We start from the raw sequence: 24,741 nt of genomic DNA on the forward strand, positions 1-24,741 counted from the left end.
CCATTCACAAAAATAAACTCAAAATGGATAAAAGACTTAAATGTAAGGCATGACACCATAAGCATTTTAGAAGAAAACATAGGCAGTAAGCTCTCTGACATCTCTCACAGCAATATATCTGCTGAGTTATCTTCACGGGCAAGTGAAATAAAAGACAGGATAAACAAATGGGACTATATCAAACTAAAAAAGCTTTTGCACAGCTAAAGACTATAAGAACAGAATAAAAATACAAACTACAAAATGGGGGAACATATTCAACAATACATCTGATAAGGGGTTAATAACCAAAATTTATAAAGAACTTGTAAAACTCAACACCAGGAAGATAAAAAATCCAATCAAAAATGGGAAAAATCAGCCCTGGCCGGTTGGCTCAGTGGTAGAGCATCGGCCTGGCGTGCAGAGGTCCTGGGTTCAATTCCCGGCCAGGGCACACAGGGGAAGCACCCATCTGCTTCTTCACCCCTCCCCCTCTCCGTCTCTCTCTTCCCCTCCTGCAGCCGAGGCTTCATTGGAGCAAAGGTGGCCCGGGCGCTGGGGATGGCTCCTTGGCCACTGCCCCAGGTGCTAGAGTGGCTCTGGTCACAACAGAGCGATGCCCCTGAGGGGCAGAGCATCACCCCCTGGTGGGCAGAGTGTCGCCCCCTGGTGGGCGTGCCGGGTGGATCCCGGTCAGGCGCATGCGGGAGTCTGTCTGACTGGCTCTCCCCGTTTCCAGCTTCAGAAAAATACAAAAAAAAAAAAAAAATGGGCAAAGTAAATGAATAGACACTTCTCCACAGAGGACCTACAGATGGCCAATAGGCATATGAAAAAATGCTCAACATCACTAATCATTAGAGAAATGCAAATTAAAGCCACAATGACCTGACCAGGTGGTGGCGCAGTGGATAGAGCGTTGGACTTGGATGCCGAGGACCCAGTTTCAAGACCCTGAGGTCGCCAGCTTGAGCGCGGGATCATCTGGTTTGAGCAAAAGCTCACCAGCTTGGACCCAAGGTCACTGACTCTAGCAAGGGGTACTCCATCTGCTGAAGGCCCATGGTCAAGGCACGTATGAGGAAGCAATCAATGCACAATTAAGGTGTCACAATGTGCAACAAAAAATTAATGATTGATGCTTCTCATCTCTCTGTCCCTGTTTATCCCTCTCTCTGACTCTCTCTCTGTCTCTGTAAAAAAAATAAAAGAAGTGGTGGAAGAAAAAGGTTCTTCCCCTTAAAAAAAGAAAAAGAAAAAGAAGCCCCCCCCCCAAAAAAAAAAACAACAATAAGATATCACCTCACACCAGTCAGAATGGCGCTCATCAACAAAACAGCACACGATAGGTGCTGGCGAGGATGTGGAGAAAAGGGAACCCTCTTGCACTGCTGGTGGGAATGCAGACTGATGCAGCCACTGTGGAAAAACAGTATGGAGATTCCTCAAAATATTAAAAATGGAACTGCCTTTTGACCCAGCCATTCCACTTTTAAGAATATATCCCAAGAACACCATATCACTGATTCAAAAGGAGAAATGCACCCCCATGTTTATGGCAGCCTTGTTCACAATAGCAAAGATCTGGAAACAGCCCAAGTGTCTGTCAGTGGACGAGTGGAATAAAAAAGCAATGGTACATATATTCAATGGAATACTATGGGGCCATGAAAAAGAAGGAAATCTTAACTTTTGCGACAGCATGGATTGACCTGGAAACTATTATGTTAAGTGAAATAATGCAGGCAGAAAAAGAAAAATATCATATAACCTCATTCATTTGAGGAATCTAATGAACAATGAGAACTGAGAAACAAAATTGAGACAGAGGAGGGATCAAAGGGACCAGAGGAAGGGAGGACAGAGGGAAAGGGGGATGATAGAATGGGATAAACCTGAAGGGAAGCAGGGAGAGCACTATGGAGAAGGAGGCAAGGGAGATGTTGAAGAGAATGCAGGGGAGGGGCTTGCATTCAGGGCGACACTAGAATCTATGTAAACACAATAACTTAAAATCGATAAAAAATATATAAATACCCTGACCAGGCGGTTGCACAGTGGATAGAGTGTTGGACTGGGATGCGGAGGACCCTTGTTCGAGACCCCGAAGTTGCCAGCTTGAGCGCAGGCTCATCTGGCTTGAGCCAAGAGCTCACCAGCTTGGACCCAAGGTCACTGGCTCGAGCAAGGGGTCACTCAGTCTGCTGAAGGCCCATGGTCAAGGCACATATGATAAAGTAATCAATGAACAACTAAGGTGTTGCAAGGAGAAACTGATGATTGATGCTTCTCATCTCTCCGTTCCTGTCTGTCTGTCCCTATGTATCCCTCTCTCTCTCTCTCTCTGTCCCTGTAAAAAAAAAAAAAAATTATATATATATAAAATATAAGAAAGATCCATTTCTGAGGGAAGATATAGAAGTGTTTTTTACTTCAAATAAATGCCATATATCTAGGTATTTGCTTAATTTCTTTGTTTATTAAATCATGGGTGTTTTTTTATTGGTACTTAAAGTATTTATAAAAAACACTAGATTAAAAAATTTGATTGCCGAAAAAGATACAATGAGATGGAAAAATATTCCTTGTTCGTGGGTAGGAAGAATAAATATAATCAAAATGGCCATATTACCCAAAGCAATATATAAATTTAATGCAATTCCCATCAAAATTCCTATGACATTCTTTAAAGAAATGGAACAAAAAATCATCAGATTTATATGAAACTATAAAAAACCCCGAATAGCCAAAGCAATCCTAAGGAAAAAGAATGAAGCTGGGGGCATTACAATACCTGACTTCAAACTATATTATAGGGCCACGATAATCAAAACAGCATGGTATTGGCAGAAAAATAGACACTCAGACCAATGGAACAGAATAGAAAGTCCAGAAATAAAACCACATATATATGGTCAAGTAATTTTTGATAAAGGGGCCAACAACACACAATGGAGAAAAGAAAGCTTCTTCAACAAATGGTGCTGGGGAAACTAGAAAGCCACATGCAAAAGAATGAAACTCGACCTCAGCTTGTCCCCTTGTACGAAAATTAATTCAAAATGGATCAAAGACCTAAATATAAGACCTGAAACAATAAAGTACATAGAAGAAGACATAGGTACTAAACTCATGGACCTGGGTTTTAAAGAGAATTTTATGAATTTGACTCCAAAGGCAAGAGAAGTGAAGGCAAAGATAAATGAATGGGACTACATCAGACTAAAAAGTTTTTGCTCAGCAAGAGAAACTGACAACAAAATAAACAGACAGCCAACTAAATGGGAAATGATATTTTCAAACAACAACTCAGATAAGGGTCCAATATCCAAAATTTACAAAGAACTTATAAAACTCAACAACAAACAAACAAACAATCCAATAAAAAAATGGGAAGAGGACATGAACAGACACTTCTCCCAGGAAGAAATACAGATGGCCAACAGATATATGAAGAGATACTCATCTTCATTAGTTATTAGAGAAATGCAAATCAAAACTACAATGCAATACCACCTCACACCTGTTAGATTAGCTATTATCAACAAGACAGGTAATAGCAAATGCTGGAGAGGCTGTGGAGAAAAAGGAACCCTCATTCACTGTTGGTGGGACTGTAAAGTAGTGTAACCATTATGGAAGAAAGTATGGTGGTTCCTCAAAAAACTGCAAATAGAACTACCTTATGACCCAGCAATCCCTCTTCTGGGTATATACCCCAAAAACTCAGAAACGTTGATACGTAAAGACACATGTAGCCCCATGTTCATTGCAGCATTGTTCACAGTGGCCAAAACATGGAAACAACCAAAAAGCCCTTCAATAGAAGACTGGATAAAGATGTGGCACATATACACTATGGAATACTACTCAACCATAAGAAATGATGACATCGGATCATTTACAACAAAATGGTGGGATCTTGATAACATTATACGGAGTGAAATGAGTAAATCAGGAAAAACCAAGAACTACATGATTACATACATTGGTGGGACATAAAAACGAGACTAAGAGACATGGACAAGAGTGTGGTGGTTATGGGGGGGGGGGCGTGGGAGGGAAGGAGGAGAGGGGGAGGGGCACAAAGAAAACTAGATAAAAGGTGACGGAGGACAATCTGACTTTGGGTGATGGGTATGCAACATAAGTGAATGACAAGATAATCTGGACATGTTTTCTTTGAATATATGTACCCTGATTTATTGATGTCACCCCATTAACATTAATAAAAATTTATAAAAAAAAAAACTCGTAAAAAAAATTGATTGCTTCTCATTGTTAATGTTTGAAGTTCTGGATATGCAGTAATAAAGTTAAATGTTTTCTGAACTGCCCACTCTGATATAAGGTGAAATGTTAAAGAGGAAACCAAAGTTTTTTGTCCTGTCTTCTTTCAAACTATTTCTGGTTTCTATAATTATCTGTTTTGACAGTCTCTCTTCTTTAGTCAAGGGAAGGGTATATTTTAGTGAAGACTACTAAGGATTAGTCTTTATCAGGAAGACTAATATTCTCCCCCACAAAGTTAGACTAATTGCATTATTTATAGACACCAAATTACGTGATTGTTTATTATAAAAACATTGTATTTCATATGTTTTTGTTGACTAAAGACAATAAAGAAATCATTCTATTGAATGATTTTCAAATTTTCTTCACTAGATGGATGTTTTTACCAAAAATGTATTTTACATAATTTAAATGAAATAATTATAAAAACCAGGGTATACAAGGTGGGACAGAAGTTGGTTCACAGTTGTGAGTATGCAAAATAGTTTATTCTTATATTATTATTTATTGTTGTATTATTTTCCATATAAACAACTGTAAATCTACTTTAGCCCCACCCTGTATTATCACACTAAATAATACTTATTAACACAATTCATTTGTGTATTGAAAAAATACTTGCCTGTAAATCCAATGATGTATTCAGTGAAAGTTAACACATTTCATGGATTGATTTAAGAAAATATCAGTTTTTTTACCTCTTAATTGCTCCTCAATTTAAGAAACTAAAGTATTTACAAGTAAATGATAATAGTGTTATTAACCTATACAATGAAAATAGAACTCAGCTTTTGTTCAACTTATATTTCTATACTAATATACTTTCAAATTCTGATTAAAGGTATTCTTGAGAAAAATTTCCAGATTGGAACTTTCCCAGATCCTGCCACAATTAAAAGATATCTTAGTCTAAAAGGAAAGAGATATTCTTGAGAATTATCCTATAAAATATCCATCTAATCTGAGTATGATAGAGCCTTTTATTGTCAGAATGAAAAGGGACCAACCCTGATATCTTTGAAATGAACTCTTTTATCTAGCAAATGGCAAAACATGCTACCCTAACTTTCAGTTTATGACCTTATTAACTGAAACTATTCAAAGAATTGACTATCACTACTGCTGAAGCTTATGCCTAAATACCTGAAACAAATATGACTTTCCTTGTTTAAGTGATTAATTACTATCAGAGAGGATATCAATAGAAACTTAGTTACTGGTTCTTACTAACTTTTTGGGCACTCTGGAATCTTCACACTCCATTTTTTACCCTAAATTAGTTATGTGGCATGTATTCATTTTTGAAAGTGAACTAATGGTGGATTTTGAAACCATCAAAAATTCTTGAGATGCAGCCTGTGGATGCCTTACCATAAGGCACTATTGCAAGTCCTTGACCCATTAGAATTTCCTCAGGTTATATATATATAGCTTGCCTGACTGAGTTACACAGTTGCCATATTGCAGTGCTCAGTTGGGCCCAGCTCACGATTTATTGACTAACCTAGGCCCATTAGTGCTTGACCTTGATGCGTTTCTTTTGGAGAAGGTATGAGATTTACCTTCCCTCTTCTAAATTGCTTTTTAATGAAAGGTTAGTTCAATTGCCTTTACTATTCAGTTATCTCTTAGGAGGAACATTGTTTATGGAGAAACTAGCAATAGGCCTCAAGGAGGAAGAAACTAAAATTTATTCACCAAATTATTTAGGAGTGTCTATTCTATGCTAGATGTTGCAAGTGTGGTGGAAAATAGAGGACCTGGGGAACATTGTATACTTCATGGAGCTTATAATCTAGGGGGAGGACAGACATATAACACACACCAAAAATGGATCATGACAAGTTATGAAAAGAGCTCTTAAGTAAAAAGTAAAGATTCTAAGAAAGAATAACAGAACAGCTTTCTTTAGATGGGATGTTTAGGGAAGCTGTCCTGTGAAGTGATATAAAGACTGAGGCGAACAGTTAGTGGCATGACATCTAAGTCAGATACCACAATAAAAATATTGGCAAATTTGACTGCATAAGGATTTCTGGTTTTGTTTTTTATAATAGCCAAAATCAATGAAACTAAAGATTTACTAGAAAATCAAGCTGAAAATGTAAATGTATATGGAATTTTAAGTTCTTATTAGTTATGTATATGAGCGCCAGCTTTTTATAATAAAATGCTTCAAAGCTATAAATTTTAAAAATGAGTTAGCACAAACTAAGTCAAAGCCATGGTATAAGCTTTATGTTTAAATTGAGGATTTTAAATCAAATTATAGAGTATTTAGAGATTAATGCTCAATAATTATGAACACATACCATTTTAATAGAAATAATTTTCACTATTCATTTAGCAAATAATTTGGTACTTATTTCAAGGCAAAGTGAACATTGGGGCATTCAAGGAACCCCAATCTAATGGGAGACTGATAAACTGGTAATTAAAATACATGTTACATATTATGATGGGATTAGCACAGGTTGTTACAGTAGATTCGACTCATTGAGAAGAAAGGCTGTCAAGATACAGAGGGCAGGTGCAGCTGCTTAGAACTGTAAATTTAGCCTAAACTTTAACCTGAGAAATTGAGGGCAGTATGTGTGTGTCACTGACATAATTCAGATTTCATACATTAGAAAAGTAATGAAAAAGAGAAAAAGGATAATGTACACTTACGTATTTTATATATTGATACAGAAAGATGTCTGAAAAATATTAAATGAAAAGCAGTTTATGGAACAGTATGCATTTTACATATCTTCTTTATAAGCATCCATTTGTGAAAGAGATACATTATATTCATATTGTAAGTCTATAATGATATGCTCTAGACCAGCGGTTCTCAACCTGTGGGTTGCGACCCCGGCGGGGGTCGAATATCCAAAACACAGGGGTCACCTAAAGCCATCGGACCCACAGGTTGAAAACCGCTGCTCTAGACTTTTTTACAGTGGTAAAAATTATGAGATGTACATTTTTTACTTCATGGATTTTTGTTTAAGTTTCAGTATTTGTTTCAAGTTTATTACTTTTGTAGAAAAACAGAAAACTGATTTCCATTTTGAGGGGGGAAAACGTTCAAAAGGAGCTAAAAAGTTCTGTTTAGTCCTTTGCAAACACCACTACACCAGTTCAAGTTTCCTGTTCTTAGCAAACCCAAAAGGGCAGTCTGATTAGATGAGAAGTGTCATTACTTCTGCAATAGTAGTCACCTGCCTACTTACATTCACTAGCTGTGCTATTTGTTGGTTTGTCGTCTGTCTCTTCCTACTAAAATTTTAAACTGATGAGAGGAGGGATTGTGTTTTGTTTTCTTCTAGAAGAGTGCCTGGCTCAGATTAGGTGCACAACATTATCAAATGAGTGTGTGAATGAAAGGGAAAGAAAAAGTGCTCTTAGTGAATGCCTTAGGAAGTCCCTCTTCCTTCTGTGCCCTGGATTTCCTTTTGCCTTTGTTCTTATTTCTCGGTGTCCTCCCCCAATTGCCATGAGAATTCTTACCCTGACCCCCTTGTCTCTTCATTTTCCTGTCTTCTGGGACATCCGTAGGTCTCTCTTTTTTCTTTTTTTGTGACAGACGGAGAGAGAAAGATAGACAGACAGGAAGGGAGAGAGATGAGAAGCATCAATTTTTCATTGCGGCACCTTAGTTGTTCTTTGATTGCTTTCTCATATGTGCCTTGACCCGGGGCTGGGGGTGGAGGGGACTACAGCAGACCTAGTGACCCCTTGCTCAATCCAGTGAGCTTGGGTTTAAGCTGGAGAGAGCTGTGCTCAAACCAGATGAGCCTGCGCTCAAGCCAGCAACCTTTGTATTTTGAACCTCAGTCCTCTGCATCCCAGTCCAAGGCTCTATCCACTGCTCCACTGCTTGGTCAGGTACTAGGTTTCTCTTTTTCACAAAACCTAAAGGAAGCCTGGCTCTTGAGCTACCACTGATGCTCACTTGAGCTTAGGCCTGTTTGCGTACCTGAGTGCCTGACCTTGAGAACTCACTGATAATGTTCTAGCCTTTTCATTTTCTCTTAGGAGAAAAGATGTCACTGTAGTCCTTACCTTTTATCGCCCCTCCTTCCCACAGAGTCTTTCGGTTTGTTTTCATCAGCTCCTAATCTTCAGGGAATTCCATTCTCCTCCCAGTATAATTGCTGCAGGCTTCCCTGACTGCCTGTCTGTGGGTGCTACGCACATTACTGAAAGGGCATGATATTATCATTTCTGGTGCAGTGGTGGTTGTTTATCTGACTGCTGCACTTCTAGTTGACCACGTGGTCACCTTCTCCCCTTACCACTGCCCACCCTGTCTCAATCCTGTCCTCTTATTTCTACCTTCTTCAGTTGCATAACAGGGAGGGAAGTGCTTACACTGACTGGGGGGAGGAGACAAGTCCTGAGCCCATTGAAGTACCTGAGGCTCCCTTAGCTGTCTGCCTTCCTGCAGTACCCTTGCCTTTTTTGTAAAATAGCACCAGCAGTCCCTCCAAGATGCCGGCAGCCTGGTTTGAAGTTTCAGTCAGGTATAGGGATTATGGATGATGAGTTGTGATTCTATCACATTATTTATTGCACATGTGCTATACTGTGTTCAAAGTGCTTAATATACACTAGGCAGGAAATATAACCATCATTATAAATAACACTTTCTTTGAAAAAGGTACTTTAGGTCCAAAATGATTGATTTATTATTAAGCTTTCTTACTGTAATAACTTCTTAAGTTAGAAGCTTTGTATTTAGTGGTGATATCTTTTAAGTCAAATACTTACTGGTTGACAAATAAAGGACACAGAAAAAGGGAGAAATAATTTTTCTTAATTTTCAAAAGTAAACAGTCATCTTTATTACATTGATTTTTTAAAAAACTAGTATAAAGACCCCAGAGTATAAATTATTTATAAATAAATAAATAAATAAATAAATAAATAAATAAATAAATGTTCTCACTTTTCATGAGATTAAGGCTTTTTCAGTGTTATGAAGAGAAGGGCTTCAAGTCATTTAGAATCAGAATTTGTTTTATTAATGATGGAATATGATTTATCCTTGATTAATAGCTATTTAGTTTTAGTTTGGGTTTATAGCACAATTACAAAACATAAAGTTAATCTGTTCATTCAGTATTAAGTAAAGTGCACATAGCCAAATTTATTCATTTAGCAAATATATAGAGTGGGCAAAAGTAGGTTTACAGTTGTGAGTATGCAAAGTTTATTCTTGTATTATTTATTATTGTTTTAGTTATTTGTATTATAACTCTAAACCTACTTTTGCATACCCCTGTATTGAGCACCTGTTATGTGCTAGGTATTGTTCTAGGCAACTGGTGAAAATATGCTATTTGGCATAATTCATAGGGCTATTTGTAATAGGAATAGCAAATATAGCATAGTGAAAAAACTAGAAACAACCCAAATGTCCATTTGTTAATGACCCATGATACGGCTGAACATTGGAAGCTGTTTGCTCACCACACTTTCCACCGCTAGGAAGCACAGGAGAAACTGATCAGAGTTATCCCCTTGGCTACCATGGCAAGTTTGGATTTTGTTCTAAGGACCTATTAAAGGATTTTTAATGGAAAGTGGCATGAAAGGTTCATGGTTGCTATGTGAACATAGATCATAGAGGACCAAGGAAACCTATTAGAAGGCCACTGTAGTCTAGGCAAGAAATGGAAATAGTTGGCAAAGGAGATAGAAAGAACTGAACCATTCAAGATACATTTTGGAGGAGGAATTGATAAAATTTAGTGCTAAGTGGATGTAGGAGTTAAGGGGAAAAAATAGGAATAGTTCTAGTAAATGTATAAGGCAGTGTATAAGGCAGGCTGATTTATTTGCTGATGGCTGAGTGCTGCTTCCAACCATGAGGACATTCCAGTAGCTTCTTCCTCCTTCCTGGATCCAACTCACTGGTGTGTACTTGATATGTCAGAGAAACTACTTTGACATTATGATAGTTAACTTTCAGGACTTCCAGTTAGCTGGATGGCCCCTCTCTATTCATGTAGTGGGATGTCACCTTGAAGTTTGTCTGTATCTTAGCATGTGAAGAAAAAGAATAGGTCAAGGGCAGATTGAAACAAAACAAAGCTGTCAGGGGTCAAAGAAACACTATAGTCAGGCAACACTGTAGTGAGCTTAGCTGTATGTTGAGCCCAGTGTGGGGCTTGCTGAAACCGTGCAAGGTACAATGAGTAGTGGAAAGAACACAGGGGAGGCAGAAACTTCCATTTCAAGTATAGGCTAAGTGCATGACCCTGAGCTAGTCCTCTGAGCCTCAGTGATCTTGGTTATATTTAATTTAACATGTCCTTTTAGACACCCAAGTGGACACATTAGTTGATAGATGGGTATATGATTCTGGAGCTTGGAGAGAGATCAGGCCTGGAATTTGAGATCCTTTAGCATATCTAGACAGTATTAAAACTTACAAGTTTGGAAATGATTACTTAGGGAGAAAGCATAAAGAAGAGGACCTCTGACTGAGTCCTGAAGCACTGCAGTATTCAGAAATTTGGTTGTGAAGGAGCTAACAGTTTGATAGAAGACATTTGGATGTTTTACAGGTGTCTCAAATCTGATATGTCTAAATTGAAACTCCTCTTTTTCTCTATTTCCCACCATGGTCAATGACATTATCCCTCATTACTCATCAGAAATTTGGTGATTTTCCCCAGTCAGGGCACATACAAGAAATAACCCATCAATGCATAAATAAGTGGAACAAATCAGTGTTTTCCTCTCTCTCTCTCTACCACCCCTTCTCTCTCTCTCTAAAATTAACAAATTAAAAAAAAAAAAAGAAACTTGGTGATTGTCCTGATCTTGTTCACTTCCACATCAGTGACCAAGACCTTCTCCTTTTGAATATCTTAAGATCTGTCTTTTCTTCTCCATCTTGCTACCACTGCCTTGAGTCCTGCCTTAATGTTTCTCAGTTGCATGTCTGCAGTAGCATCCAGACTGATTTCTCTAGTCCAGTCTTGCTTTTTGCCAATCCAATTTCTGCAATTGTCAGAGTCATTTTTTCTTAATGTGTTATCAACATGTAAGTCTTCTGCTATGGTTCTCAGATTTCTCCAATAAAAATACAGTGCACCGATTTAAATTTACCTTTTAAACAAACAATGAATTATAAATGTAATTATGTCCCACAAAATATTTAGGACATACTTATACTAAAAAATTATTTGCTGTTTATCAGAAAATCAAATGAAGTATTCTACTCTTTTATCTGGAAACCTAATCTTGCTTCAAAGTCAAAATATTTCATCGTGCTTTCAGGATAAAATCTGAGTGTTCTAACATTGCATGCCGTATGAACCACTGACAGTGTCCTGAATTCGCTGTCTGCTTTATTCCTCCATGAGTGTGAACATGTACTTTACCTCTTTCCAGAATGCCGCCTGTCTTCTCAGTTCTCTGGTTAATTCTTATTGTTAAGTCTCAGGCATCCCCTTCTCTAGGAAGGCATTTCTAACCCCCTACTCCCCTCGGTGTGGATTATAATTAGCAACACCAGCTTTTCTTCTGCTTCTCATATCATTCTTTGCTTAATGTCACAGAATTTATCATATTGTAATTTAATTAATATATTTACCTATCTCTCTTCCCTAGATTGTGAGTTCCTTAAGGATAGGGGGAAAATTGTGTCTTTTTAACTCTGTATCCTTGGCACACAATGGGCTCTGGATATGTGAAGGAACCAATGAGTAAGTGGGAGAGTAGGAAAGAACCCATGTGCATTCGCCACATGATTGGTCATTGGTGCTTATCCTGCTCTTCCCTGCTTGACTCCTGGATAAGTCTGTGCTGCAAGCAAGCCACCTCCTTTGCCTGTCCACCTCTCTACTCCCAAGGAAGCTCTATAAGAGTATGAGCCAGGTTTTGTTCTCTGTATTGCCAGGGCCTTTAATTATAGGTGCTCAGTGTATACTTATTTAATGAAGGAAAGAATGAAAAATGAATGAAAGAATGAGTATATCTTGGGGGGCAACGTTCAGCATGACATTTTGAATTTCTAGGGCAGACTCTGTAAAGCTGGAGCTGCAGCTCCTCTAACTCTGTCTCACCTCTTCTTGCCCAACTCCTCTACTCCCTTCCTTAACCCAGGAGAGAACTTCTAGCAGCTGGGACATCACAGCTCAATAAATGTTAGCAGTCATTCACAGATGGAGCCTCCTCTTCCCTCCAGGCTCCAGCCTCTCTGCCACTTATTTCCCACTCTAGGCGCCCAAGCCTGGAGAGCCATGGGGACCTGACATTGCTTTCGCTCCCAGGGATTACGGTCTTTTCCCTTCTCACACAGAGAGCAAGGTTGTCTTTGTCTCCCAGCAGGACAATTCAATTAAGTAGGACTCAAGTTAAGTAACTCTAATTATTTTTTTATTAATGTTTAATGGCTAAATTTCTTTTTAATTAAATAATTGTATCTTTATGCTCAAAGGTCTTTTCTCATATATATGGAAGTTCACGTATATTATTAAAGGAAATATCACCTACAAAACTGTTAATGACTTAAGCTCTGTGATTAGTTCATTTTAGTGACATTTTGAGATTTAACAATCTGGTTCAAGTTCAAAAGCTCAGTGCCAGAAATTCCTAGCCAGCAGCGAATATAAACAAACCTTATAACTGTCCCTTCAAATAACAAGAATAATTGAGACCAACTCTTTGCAATTAGAAATGTTTTGAAAAAAATGCAGGGGAAAAGTTCAAGAAACTATGTCAAAACAACAAAACTCGGTCTAATTCTCATTATTGTAACTGATCAAAGTCTATTTGCAGTATATTTGAATGTGAATAAATTAAATGTGACATTGATTTGGCAGAGGCACATTAGTGATTGGCAAGAACACATAGCAGGAGCGGCTTCTGCTGAAGCAGAACTTGCTTGATTGTTGTTACATTCTAAAAGATTTCTTAGCAACCCAGTGTTATCATACTAACCTGTCATTTATTTACACTTTCTACACCCATCCAGACAAGATTAAATTCTTTTCTTTTTTTTTTTTTTTTGTATTTTCTGAAGTTGGAAACGGGGAGACAGTCAGACAGACTCCCACATGTGCCCGACCGGGATCCACCCGGCCTGCCCACCAGGGGGCAATGCTCTGCCCATCTGGGGTATTGTTCGGTTGCAACCAGAGCCATTCTAGTGCCTGAAGCAGAGGCCATGGAGCCATCCTCAGCGCCCGGGCCAACTTTGCTCCAGCCTTGGCTGCGGGAGGGGAAGAGAAAGACAGAGAGGAAGGAGAGGGGGAGGGGTGGAGAAGCAGATGGGCACTTCTCCTGTGTGCCCTGGCCAGGAATTGAACCTGGGACTCTTGCACGCCAGGCCGACACTCTACCACTGAGCCAACCAGCCAGGGCCTAAATTCATTTTTGATTACTAATCTAGCAGGTTTTGCCTTGGGTCTGAGCAGAGTACTTTTTAGTGACCTGTGTACCTCCCTCCTCCTTTTTCTCTTCTCTCTTTCATATACTGAAAAAGGACTATCTAATAATTTTCTATTTTATCCTAGCAGTTCAACTTGTAGAACTAATAAAATGTAATTTAATTAAACAATTTGGCAATATTTTCAAGCTTAGGCATTGCTATTGCATTTGCTAGGCCTGAAGTCTTTCTTGGTATGTTATACAATTGACACTGTAAAAAAGAATATTCAGCTTAGAACATTTTGAAACAGTTGTTCCCCAAATTCCTATTATAATTATGTTCATTGTGGGGTGGGGGTGTACAGTACATTCTGGGGTACTGATTTCTGGATGAGACCATTTTACAATAACCAACGTCTGTGGTTTGGGAACCTGGAACGTACTTCTTGCCAAATTTTCACTTATAATCTACTTATTAAATCTTTTTGTATTCTTCAAAAATGTTTTTTTTTTCTAAATTGAGTCAAAGTCGATGCACTCATAATTTAAAATTGTTAATGTTCATTAAAACAAAATTCTTCGTTAGTATGTATAGTTTAAATTATAGAAATAAATTAATGGAGCTATCAAAGTCAAATATATTTATATTACATATTATAGCACATATGGAGCAAGAGTACGTACGGATTAGGAAGAATATATTTAGTAACTTAAATATTTTAGAAAGTTGATATATTTATAAAACCAAAACATTCATTGTATCTTGATCTTACGTGCACTTTGAAAAGTGTATGTCTAGTAGTTTATTAAAGATATATTTACATTAAGCTTTTGCCACAAATTATTGCTGATTTATCATTTTAAATTAAAACTTTTTAAAAACTCAGGTTTCTGTTTTGGTGTATAATGTAACTTGACCATTGTGATATGACCGTGATTTTGTTCGCACAGAAGACTAAAAAAATCCAGTGTCATGGACAATCATTATTTGTAGACAGACTCCTAAGTCTCTGCTTGCTCTTGAATATAGTAAACTTTCTAACAATGAAGCACTGTTCAATTTACTTTAAACTATGTTTAGAATTTATCTTGGGATGTGTTTTATACTTTGAACATAGTTATATATGGTATACTTTAATTCACAAGAACTTGAAGCCAAATGGAGACCACTTATAAATACTAAAGAGGAATGGGGGCCAGAACAAAGAAGAAATGGGTTACAGTATGTATATGTTCTCTGCCTACCTTTTTCCCTAGCTGGATTCATAGCATTTTTAAAACAAACTTTATTATTCCCTAATAAAGAACTGCCATTAATGAGCCCTTTTTCATTTCTAGGTTTTTTTGTTTTGTTTTGTTTTTTTTCTTTCATTTTTCTGAAGCTGGAAACAGGGAGAGACAGTCAGACAGACTCCCGCATGCGCCCGACCGGGATCCACCCGGCACGCCCACCATGGGGCAACGCTCTGCCCACCAGGGGGTGATGCTCTGCCCATCCTGGGCGTCGCCATGTTGCGACCAGAGCCACACTAGCGCCTGAGGCAGAGGCCACAGAGCCATCCCCAGCGCCCGGGCCATCTTTGCTCCAATGGAGCCTTGGCTGCGGGAGGGGAAGAGAGAGACAGAGAGGAAAGTGCGGCAGAGGGGTGGAGAAGCAAATGGGCGCTTCTCCTGTGTGCCCTGGCCGGGAATCGAACCCGGGTCCTCCGCACGCTAGGCCGACGCTCTACCGCTGAGCCAACCGGCCAGGGCCTTCTAGGTATTTTTATTTTAAAATTGTCAAATAATTTTGAAGTCTGTTATTATGGAATATTATATTTAACATGAATATAGCACCATCAGCATCGTATGTATGTATATAGAATTCTCAGTTGACTAGGTTGATACTCAAAGGAGAGATAGGGTTAGGGGATTGGGGCCTTGAATTATATTATGAAAACCATTATTTATTTTTATTTATATATACATATGGCACAAATGTACAAGCACACTAAATTAGAAAAAAACACTAGTGACCTTTTACGTATCTTAAATTAGTAATAACAGATAATATATTATTTGTATTTACTATCTGGTATTCACTAGGTATACGTGTAATAACAGGTACTATTTCTAAAATGTTTTTGTACGCATGCTTAGAGCTGTGCCCAAACATTCTATTCCACTTAATAGTATAGATTCAGTGTTGTTGATTCCCATACCTCTGGTCTGTGTGGCCCCAGAGATGCAGAATAACTTGGATATCTGAGACAGAAAAATCTTTGGGTAACCTTTTTAACTCACTCAGCCTTTCTCTTTCCCCAATACTCACTGAGTAAACTAAACTTTCTTCCAGTCAGTATGACTTCATCAGATAGCACTTGTGGTCAGCTCTCTCTTCTCAGATACTGGAGTGCAGTTCAAGATTCAGGTTTACTTTGCCTTGGTTTCCTTTACCTCGCCCAAAGCATTATCATCACAGAGACCTCAGTCCTCTTCTGCCATTTGTTTTACCTCTTCTTTGTAGTTCTGGTATCCAATTCTGTTATGTAATACCTTCCATTGCTAAAACTATATTAGAACTGATTTTTTTTTACCATCTTGGAAAATTCATGTATACTAGAATTTCACATAATGGACTATATGATTGAAGTGGGATTATATTGTCTATGCATGAGCTGTAAGTCAACGTGTTAGTAGATTGCATTTTCAAGCTTTGATTTTGTCTGTATTAATTTTAAAAATTTAAGTCTTTTATCATTATGGCACTTAGCAATTTACAGCATTGAATACAACAGAACAGCTACCAGTAGGGGTCTTAAGCAGGGCTCTTAGCAAAGAAATGGCATTGGAAAGGACTTGAGCTATAACCTGTTGGATACTTGAGTTCACATCACTGAATTAATGAATAGTACACAATAAATAACCATTACCTTGTCTATTCTACAAAATCAGGGATGAGCTTGTTAAGAGCATCCAGAGATTTTTCTTTAAAAAAAAAATATTTTCAATGTAATCCTTCACAAACAATGGTAATTTATAATCTGACATAAAAACTATATAAATTCATATTCTTTTTTTTTTTTTTTTACAGAGACAGGGAGTCAGAGAGAGAGAGAGGGATAGATAGGGACAGACAGGAACAGAGAGAGATGAGAAGCATCAATCATCAGTTTTTCGTTGCAACACCTTAGCTGTTCATTGATTGCTTTCTCATATGTGCCTTGACTGTGGGCCTTCAGCAGACTGAATAACCCCTTGCTCAAGCCAGCGACCTTGGGTCCAAGCTGGTGAGCTTTTGCTCAAACCAGATGAGCCCACTCAAGCTAGCGACCTTGGGGTCTCGAATCTGGGTTCTCCGCATCCCAGTCCAACACTCTATCCACTGTGCCACTGCCTGGTCAGGCTATAAATTCATATTCTTAATACATAATACTTTTGCAACTGAATGCCTGTTTTCCCAATATCAAGATTCCATCAGGCCCTGGCCAGTGGGCTCAGTGGTAGAGCGTCGGCCTGGCGTGCGGGGGACCCGGGTTCGATTCCTGGCCAGGGCACATGAGAAGCGCCCATTTGCTTCTCCACCCCCCCCTCCTTCCTCTCTGTCTGTCTCTTCCCCTCCCGCAGCCAAGGCTCCATTGGAGCAAAGATGGCCCGGGCGCTGGGGATGGCTCCTTGGCCTCTGCCCCAGGCGCTAGAGTGGCTCTGGTCGCGGCAGAGCGACGCCCCGGAGGGGCAGAGCATTGCCCCCTGGTGGGCAGAGCGTCGCCCCTGGTGGGCGTGCTGGGTGGATCCCGGTCGGGCGCATGCGGGAGTCTGTCTCTCCCCGTTTCCAGCTTCAGAAAAAAAAAAAGGAAAAAAAGATTCCATCAATAACTCAAGCATAAGTGAATTTGCTCCAACTGAATATCCTTGCTGTCTTTTGAAAGAAGAGCAGTTGTTACAGAATAATACTCATTCATAGGCAATGTATTTAAAGAAAAGTCTGAAATAACAGATTTTGATATAGCTCATGCTTTCTGTATTGTCATTATGGTTTCTTTTTTTCCTTCCTGAAATCGGTATCCTTCACTGTCATTCCCTAAGACTCTGATGCGACTTTCCTTAGAATGTGGCTGACCTCAAACATGACTTTCTGATTGTCAACTCGACTACACTCAGCTTCACAATGGAGAAGTTCCATTATTGACAAACTGCTTCAAGTCCTAGGCCAGAGAAGCCAGGAAAATGGTGTAAGACATGAAAGGCTTGGTGAACAGCTCTTTGTCAGATCGGAATAGGGAGGAAATGGGGCATTGTCTTGCCTCCCAGATTGTTGCTGTTAATTTGAGGGCTACGTATGATCATTACAGTCCTCTTGTCTTTCAGGCTGCACTTCTCCCCAATTTAGTGGTAACTGATATCTTTGCAAAGCTTGAAAAGTCCTGTTGGTGGGGGTACAATCATGATAAACCTCAAAATCCACAGCAGTAGTTTCAATGGATAGTATGATGAGGCTTCTCACAAGCTCAGGGATTTTGGAGTGGGCGTACATAAACTTACAGGCCACTGAGTACTTAGCACAGAGGTCGGGAACCTATGGCTCGCAAGCCAGATATGGCTCTTTTGATGGCTGCATCTGGCTTGCAGACAAATCTTTAATAAAAAAAAATAACGTTAAAAATATAAAACATTCTCATGTATTACAATCCACTCATTTCCTACCGCTCATGTTCACGGTTGCTGGTGGCTGAAGCCAATCAGAGCTGTCCTCTGGGACACCAAATTTTTTTGGATAATGCGTAACAATACACGTTGTTGTGTGGCTCTCATGGAATTACATTTTAAAATATGTGGCGTTCATGGCTCTCTCAGCCAAAAAGGTTCCCGACCCCTGACCTAGCAGAATGTCTAAACATCTGGCATTTTCCTCTGCAATGAAGTCCTTATGATCATTACTGACCCTGTTCATTCCTTTTTGTAGATTCAAGTTTCTGCCTTATATCATTTTCCTTCAGCCTATAGCACTCCCTTTAATGTTTCTTGTAGCAGAGGCTACCTTGCAACATTTAGCCTTTTGTTTGCCTTTATTTTTTAAGGATATTTTTACTGGATATAGGATTCTAAGTTGACAGTTTTTATTTTTTTTTAGCGCAGTAAAGTCATTCTGTTGTTTTATACCTTGCATTGTTTCTGATAAGAACTCTAGTATTTCTTATCTTTGTCTCTTGTATAAATGTCTTTTTTCAGTAGCTGATTTTAAGATATTCTATTTATCATTAGTTTTTAGCAATTGATTTTGATGTGCTTTGGTTTTGTTTTTATTCTGCTTGGAGTTTTTTCTTTAGTTGCTTGGATATGTCAATTTATATACTATATTTATTTGGAATACTTTCATATTTCCTTTCCTCCCTCTTTTCTTTTTCTGTGACTCCTATTACATGCATGTTGGACTTCATGATATTGTCCTACATATCACTGAGGCTCTTGTTCACTTTTTAAATTTTTCTCTCTCTTGCTTCAGTTTGGATAGTTTCCACTGCTTTGTTTTCAGATTCATTGTTCTTTTGTAATATCTAATCTGCTGTTAAGGATATGCATTATATTTTTTCATTTCACATGTTGTATATTTCACCTCTAGAAGTTCCATTTGGATTTTTTAATAGTTAATATTTTTTTTTACCTTTAAGTTCATTTTCCTTTTAGGCTTTGAACATATTTCTAGTAGTTGTGATAAAGTCCTTGTCTGTCAATTTCATCATTTCTGTTATGTTTGGTTCTGTTTCTATTGATTGGTTTTGGATTATACTTTCCTTCTTCACTTCTTGATTAAATGATAAACAATGAAATAGTACATTGTTTACTGTATAGATTTTGTCATCTTCGTGTGTGTGTGTGTGTGTGTGTGTGTGTGTCAGAGACAGAGAGAGGGACAGACAGAAAGGGAGAGAGAAGCATCAATTCTTCATTGTGGTTCCTTAGTTGTTCATTGATTGCTTTCTCATATGTGCCTTGACTGGGAGGTTACAGCAGAGTGAGTGACCTCTTACTCAAGTCAGCAACCTAGGGCTCAAGCCAGCAACCTTGGGCTTCAAGCCAGCGACCTTTGGGCTCAAGCTAGCGACTATGGGGTCATGTCCATGATCCCATGTTCAAACCAGCTACCCCAAGCTCAAGCTGGTGAGCCCATGCTCAAGCTGGATGAGCCCACACTTAAGCCAGTGACCTCAGAGTTTTGAACCTCGGTCCTCTGTGTCCCAGTTCAATGCTCTATCGACTACATCACCTCCTGATCAGGTCTTCCTTTTAAAAATGTTGATTTTTGTTTACAAATACATTATTTTACATGTGAATCAGTGCAGACTTCTAAAGACTTATTCTTAAATTGTTAGAATGGATCTAGAATCAAACTGTCCAAATAGGAGTTTTTTCAATAATAGAAATATTTTATATCTGCACGTTCCAATATGGAAGCTGCTAGTCACATTTGGCTACTAAACTCAAAATATGTCTGGTTCAATTAAGGGACTGAATTAACTAACTTAAACAACATGTGCAGGTCTAAAGTTACCTCTCCTCACATGCCAGTTTATCCTTACACCTAAGGAGTGAACTTTTGGAAGTCTTTATATGAATGCCCTATCTGTTCAGTTAGGAATCTCTGGCTAATTCGAACTTGAATGTCCCCTCGTCTCATGCAAACTCCAATAGCTGTTCAGTTTATAGCTTTGCGGCAGTTACTCTTTAGCCAGGAATTGACCTTCTTTTCCTTCTGGAGTCTCATGCTACCCACATACAACTTTTCAGCTCAACACTCAAGTGGACCCCTCTGCAGATTTCTAGTACTCTTCCCTGTGTATTCTGGGACTCTGCCCCGCAAATTCCAGCTTCCTCAGCCTCCCCAACCATCTCTCTTTAGCTCAATGAAACCTCCAACTTCTGCTTTGGTTTCCCCACCCTGTGCCCATAAAATGCTGCTACAGAAAGCTGACGTACCTGATTTGTGGTGGTGCAGTGGGTGGAGCATTGACCTGGAGAGCTGAGGTGGCCAGTGTGAAACCCCAGGCTTGCCTGGTCAAGGCAGTTTTTCTGTTAAGATGCTTATCTTTTCAAATTTTATCTCTCTGAAATCAGGTGTAAATGAATGTAATTGCCTTTTCTAGTGGGACAAATAACAATGGTGCTTCAATGTGACAGCCTTGTATTCAATGAGATAAGAGTAATAGGTTCTTTGTAATTTGGCATGTAGATCCTTACACATGGAATAGCAAATCTGAGAGACAAACTGCATTGGATCAACTGCTTACACTGATTTAAGGAAGGTTTTCAATTTCAAAGTGCCTCCCTGGAACTGTTGTTTAAGGCATGCTGAACCAAATCAGTTCTTCCTCTTTACTGCTATCCCCCTCTAGAAAGGGAAGTAGATGAGACTGGTTTTTGGTAGATAGTGTGTGGCCTCAGCATCCATGCTTTAACGCCCACAGAGAAAAGACTGGTACAGGCATCGTTCTGAGGCCACCTCACATTCACTTCATCTCCAGTAAAAAGTATTGTGGCAGAAAATAGCTAAGCTTAGAAAATCTTTGATAGAGTGACTATTATGCTCTTGTGTAATATTTCATGTTAAGTAGTTTGTTCCACTTATTGGGCAGTAAATATTTCTATGTTGTGGTCCTTCATGTCTTAGAACATGAAGACAGAGCTGTTTAATTCAAATGCAGGTAACACTGGTACATAATCAGAAAGTTTTTTCAAACTTATCCTATACACATCTATGTATTATTTGAATGCAAAGTATTATATATATATGTACTTATTTTTCATTGCAATTTTATCCATAAAACCTGTAGGTTGGGTTTTCTTCACTCTAGAAATTTAAATTTTTCATTTATATTCATATAGGAAATACTAAAGAATGAAAAATATAGAGAAGAAATGAAAATAAAAAGCAAGGACTTTTATGAAAAAGAAAAACTTCTTAGTAAAGAAAGCAATGAACTCTTGGCTCCACCAGTTGAAACTCAGATTAAAGGGCACGCATCAGCTCCACACTTCGGAAAGGAAGAGCCTTCAGAGGCTCCCACCAGCACTGGTAAAACCTTTCAACCAGGATCCTGGATGCCACAAGACAGCAAGAGGCACAATCAATGAACGCACTGTGTTAAAAAAAAAAAAAAAGTTTCATTTATATGTATGTGACTATTTTAACAAAAATAAAGTTACTTTGTGATTTTATGACTGTACAATATAGTTCTCTTTCCATTAAGAGTTAGTTTTCAGTATGTGTAAGAAACGTTAGGTTATCAACTATAGAAACCTTCTTTTTAGACTTAAATCCTTCATTTGATTGAGTCATCATTTTGTTTGAATGTGCTTAGTTTTTCCCTCCTTGGATTGCTCCCGTAAGAAGTATTACATAGCTATAAATGCTCAAGATTTTGAATCCCTATCATTTAAGAACCCCAGGATATATCTTGGTAGAAATAAGGATAGTGAGCTCTCCTAAAAGATCAAATACAAAGGGAAAGAAATGAGAAGACTGCTATTTCTTGGAGAGGCACTCTGTAAGATTCTAAGGACTAATCAAGAACATAAAATTGGAAAAAACATTTTTACGCCAAGAAAATTCAGTAGATAAATGGAAAAAAACAACAACACTCTTGATGAGTAGATGAGACAAAAGCTAGCTTATGGATTGAGGCTGGAGTTTGAAGACAAGAAATAGGACTAAGAGAAGCAGACAATCCATCACAAAAACCTGAAAGAACAGTAAATAGGAATAATAAAATAACTAGAATTCCATGAGATTAAAAATTATTGTGAGAAAATGGAAAATAAAAGAGGGTTCTAAGAGAGCGGTTCCACTGATGGTGGGAATTCCACTGGCTTGTGTATTGAAGAAAAATGTGAACAGATGCCAACATTAAAACTGATTTTGTACAAAAGTATTTTTGAAGGGTCATACATTTTTCTGAAGTGTACAACCAAGTTTTGTTGCTAGACTTCTAATTTTAATACAGAGTTCTTTTCAGTGTTTGGCATTAGAACAGGCACTCAGATATGTACTGAATAAATGGCCCAAATTTTAATGCTCTGAATCATGTAAGAAGGTCCTTTGGTTAACAATGAACTCCTAAAAATACATTAAGATTTTTTATAATAGATGGTGGAAAACTTTTGCTGCTTAATAAACCACAGAAAAATACTTTATAAAATCTTATACTAAAACAAGTAATCAAATATAATCACCATGACATACTTATTGAATGACAAAGCTGCCAGGTACTAATACTAATATTCCAGCAGCCCTATTACTATCAGGTTAACCATTCTGTCTCTTTACATCATTACAAAGTATTAGTACACTTTGCTACAGAGGCAAAAAAAAAAAGGAAATTAGCCACTAGGCAACATAAAACCAGGTTAAAATTTGTAGTATAAATGATTATAAATTAAGATTAAGATGTTCTTGAATCCTGGATTACAGGAAGAATTGTAAATTTTCTAACATGTTAAGAGTATTTCTATTGCTAGTTCCTATTAATTGTATTCTATGTATATCTTTTGTAAATGTTTGCCAGATAGCCTGTTTATAGATCTTAATGTATGACAGAATTTGTCAATATTTTTATAATTTTCATTTTAAAATGTTTTACATAAAGAACAAAAAAAAAAAAAAAACCCAAAAGAACAAAAACTTCTAGCTGAGTCCTTATGGGAAGACCTCCTTTTATTACAGTAAGATGGTACTGGCTCACCATCATTACTAGAGTATGCACTTTCAAAGTGATTTTGACAGGTGGGGAAGTTTGTAGTAACCCATCCACACTCCTTTCCTCAAGGCTAACATTTTTAGGATGACTGGTTGCACTGCTAGATAATATCAGAATAGAGTTAAATGTCCTACATAAAAACTGTACTGTAATCTTGGCCTAATTAACAATCTTTTCATTATACTTAGTTTTAGACCAGGCACATGCAAAGCAGAATTAAAGCATTAAATAATATATCAGCTTGTCCACAGTATTTCATATTTTAAATTGTTATATTTGGGGGAATTTATAGCTTTTTAAATGACAATGATTTTTATCTCTTCAAGACAGACTTCAAACCTACATTTTTATTTCAAAAGATGTTCATTTAAAAATAATTTTCAAGCCCTGGCCGGTTGGCTCAGTGGTAGAGCATCGGCCTGGCGTGCAGAAGTCTCAGGTTCGATTCCCAGCCAGGGCACACAGGGGAAGCGCCCATCTGCTTCTCCACCCCCCCCCTTCCTCTCTGTCTCTCTCTTCCCCTCCCGCAGCTGATGCTCCATTGGAGCAAAGATGGCCCGGGCGCTGGGGATGGCTCCTTGGCCTCTGCCCCAGGCGCTAGAGTGGCTCTGGTCACAACAGAGCGACGCCCCAGAGGGGCAGAGCGACGCCCCCTGGTGGGCGTGCCAGGTGGATCCCGGTCGGGCGCATGCGGGAGTCTGTCTATCCCCGTTTCCAGCTTCATAAAAAAAAAAATAGAAAAAAAATAAAAATTAAAAATAAAAAAAAATAAAAATAATTTTCAGGCCCTGGCCGGTTGGCTCAGTCGTAGAGCGTCGGCCTGGGGTGCAGGAGTCCGGGTTTGATTCCCAGCCAGGGCACACAGGAGAAGCGCCCATCTGCTTCTCCACCCCTCCCCCTCTCTGTCTCTCTCTTCCCCTCCCGTAGCCATGGCTCCATTGGAGCAAAGCTGGCCCAGGCGCTAAGGATGGCTCTGTGGCCTCTGCCTCAGGCACTAGCATGGTTCTGGTTGCAACAGAGCAATGCCCCAGATGGGCAGAGCATCGCCCCCTGGTGGGTATGCCCGGTGGATCCCGGTTGAGCGCATGCGGGAGTCTTGTCTGACTGCCTCCCCATTTCCAACTTAAGAAAAAATAAATAAATAATAATTTTCATATATACATTAAGTAATTTCTCAGAGATAAATCCATCCTGATTTCTTATGCCTCTACGATACATGCATAAAGCAAAAATTTTAATCAATAGTGGGCCTATGACATTATACAAACTGCTCTGGTATAGAAAACGTGTTAGCTCTTGAGTTTAATAACATAAATCAAGCCGAACAGCTATGCCTTAGATATTTAAAATGAACAAAAATGGA

The 24,741-nt window shown here is 38.5% G+C and overlaps 1 protein-coding gene across 1 annotated transcript in view; it reads left to right on the plus strand.

Annotated features, from left to right (window-relative positions):
* Positions 1-21,840, plus strand: part of NDUFAF2 (NADH:ubiquinone oxidoreductase complex assembly factor 2) — a 165,867-nt gene extending 144,027 nt beyond the window's left edge. Inside the window, exon 4 of the mRNA XM_066375580.1 lies at positions 21,508-21,840. Coding sequence (XP_066231677.1) covers positions 21,508-21,756 — 249 coding nt within the window. The 3' untranslated portion in view covers positions 21,757-21,840. The remainder of the gene's footprint in view (positions 1-21,507) is intronic.
* The last annotated feature ends 2,901 nt before the right edge of the window (positions 21,841-24,741 follow it).

Source organism: Saccopteryx leptura, chromosome 1 (assembly GCF_036850995.1).
Source record: "Saccopteryx leptura isolate mSacLep1 chromosome 1, mSacLep1_pri_phased_curated, whole genome shotgun sequence".
NCBI lineage: Eukaryota > Metazoa > Chordata > Mammalia > Chiroptera > Emballonuridae > Saccopteryx > Saccopteryx leptura.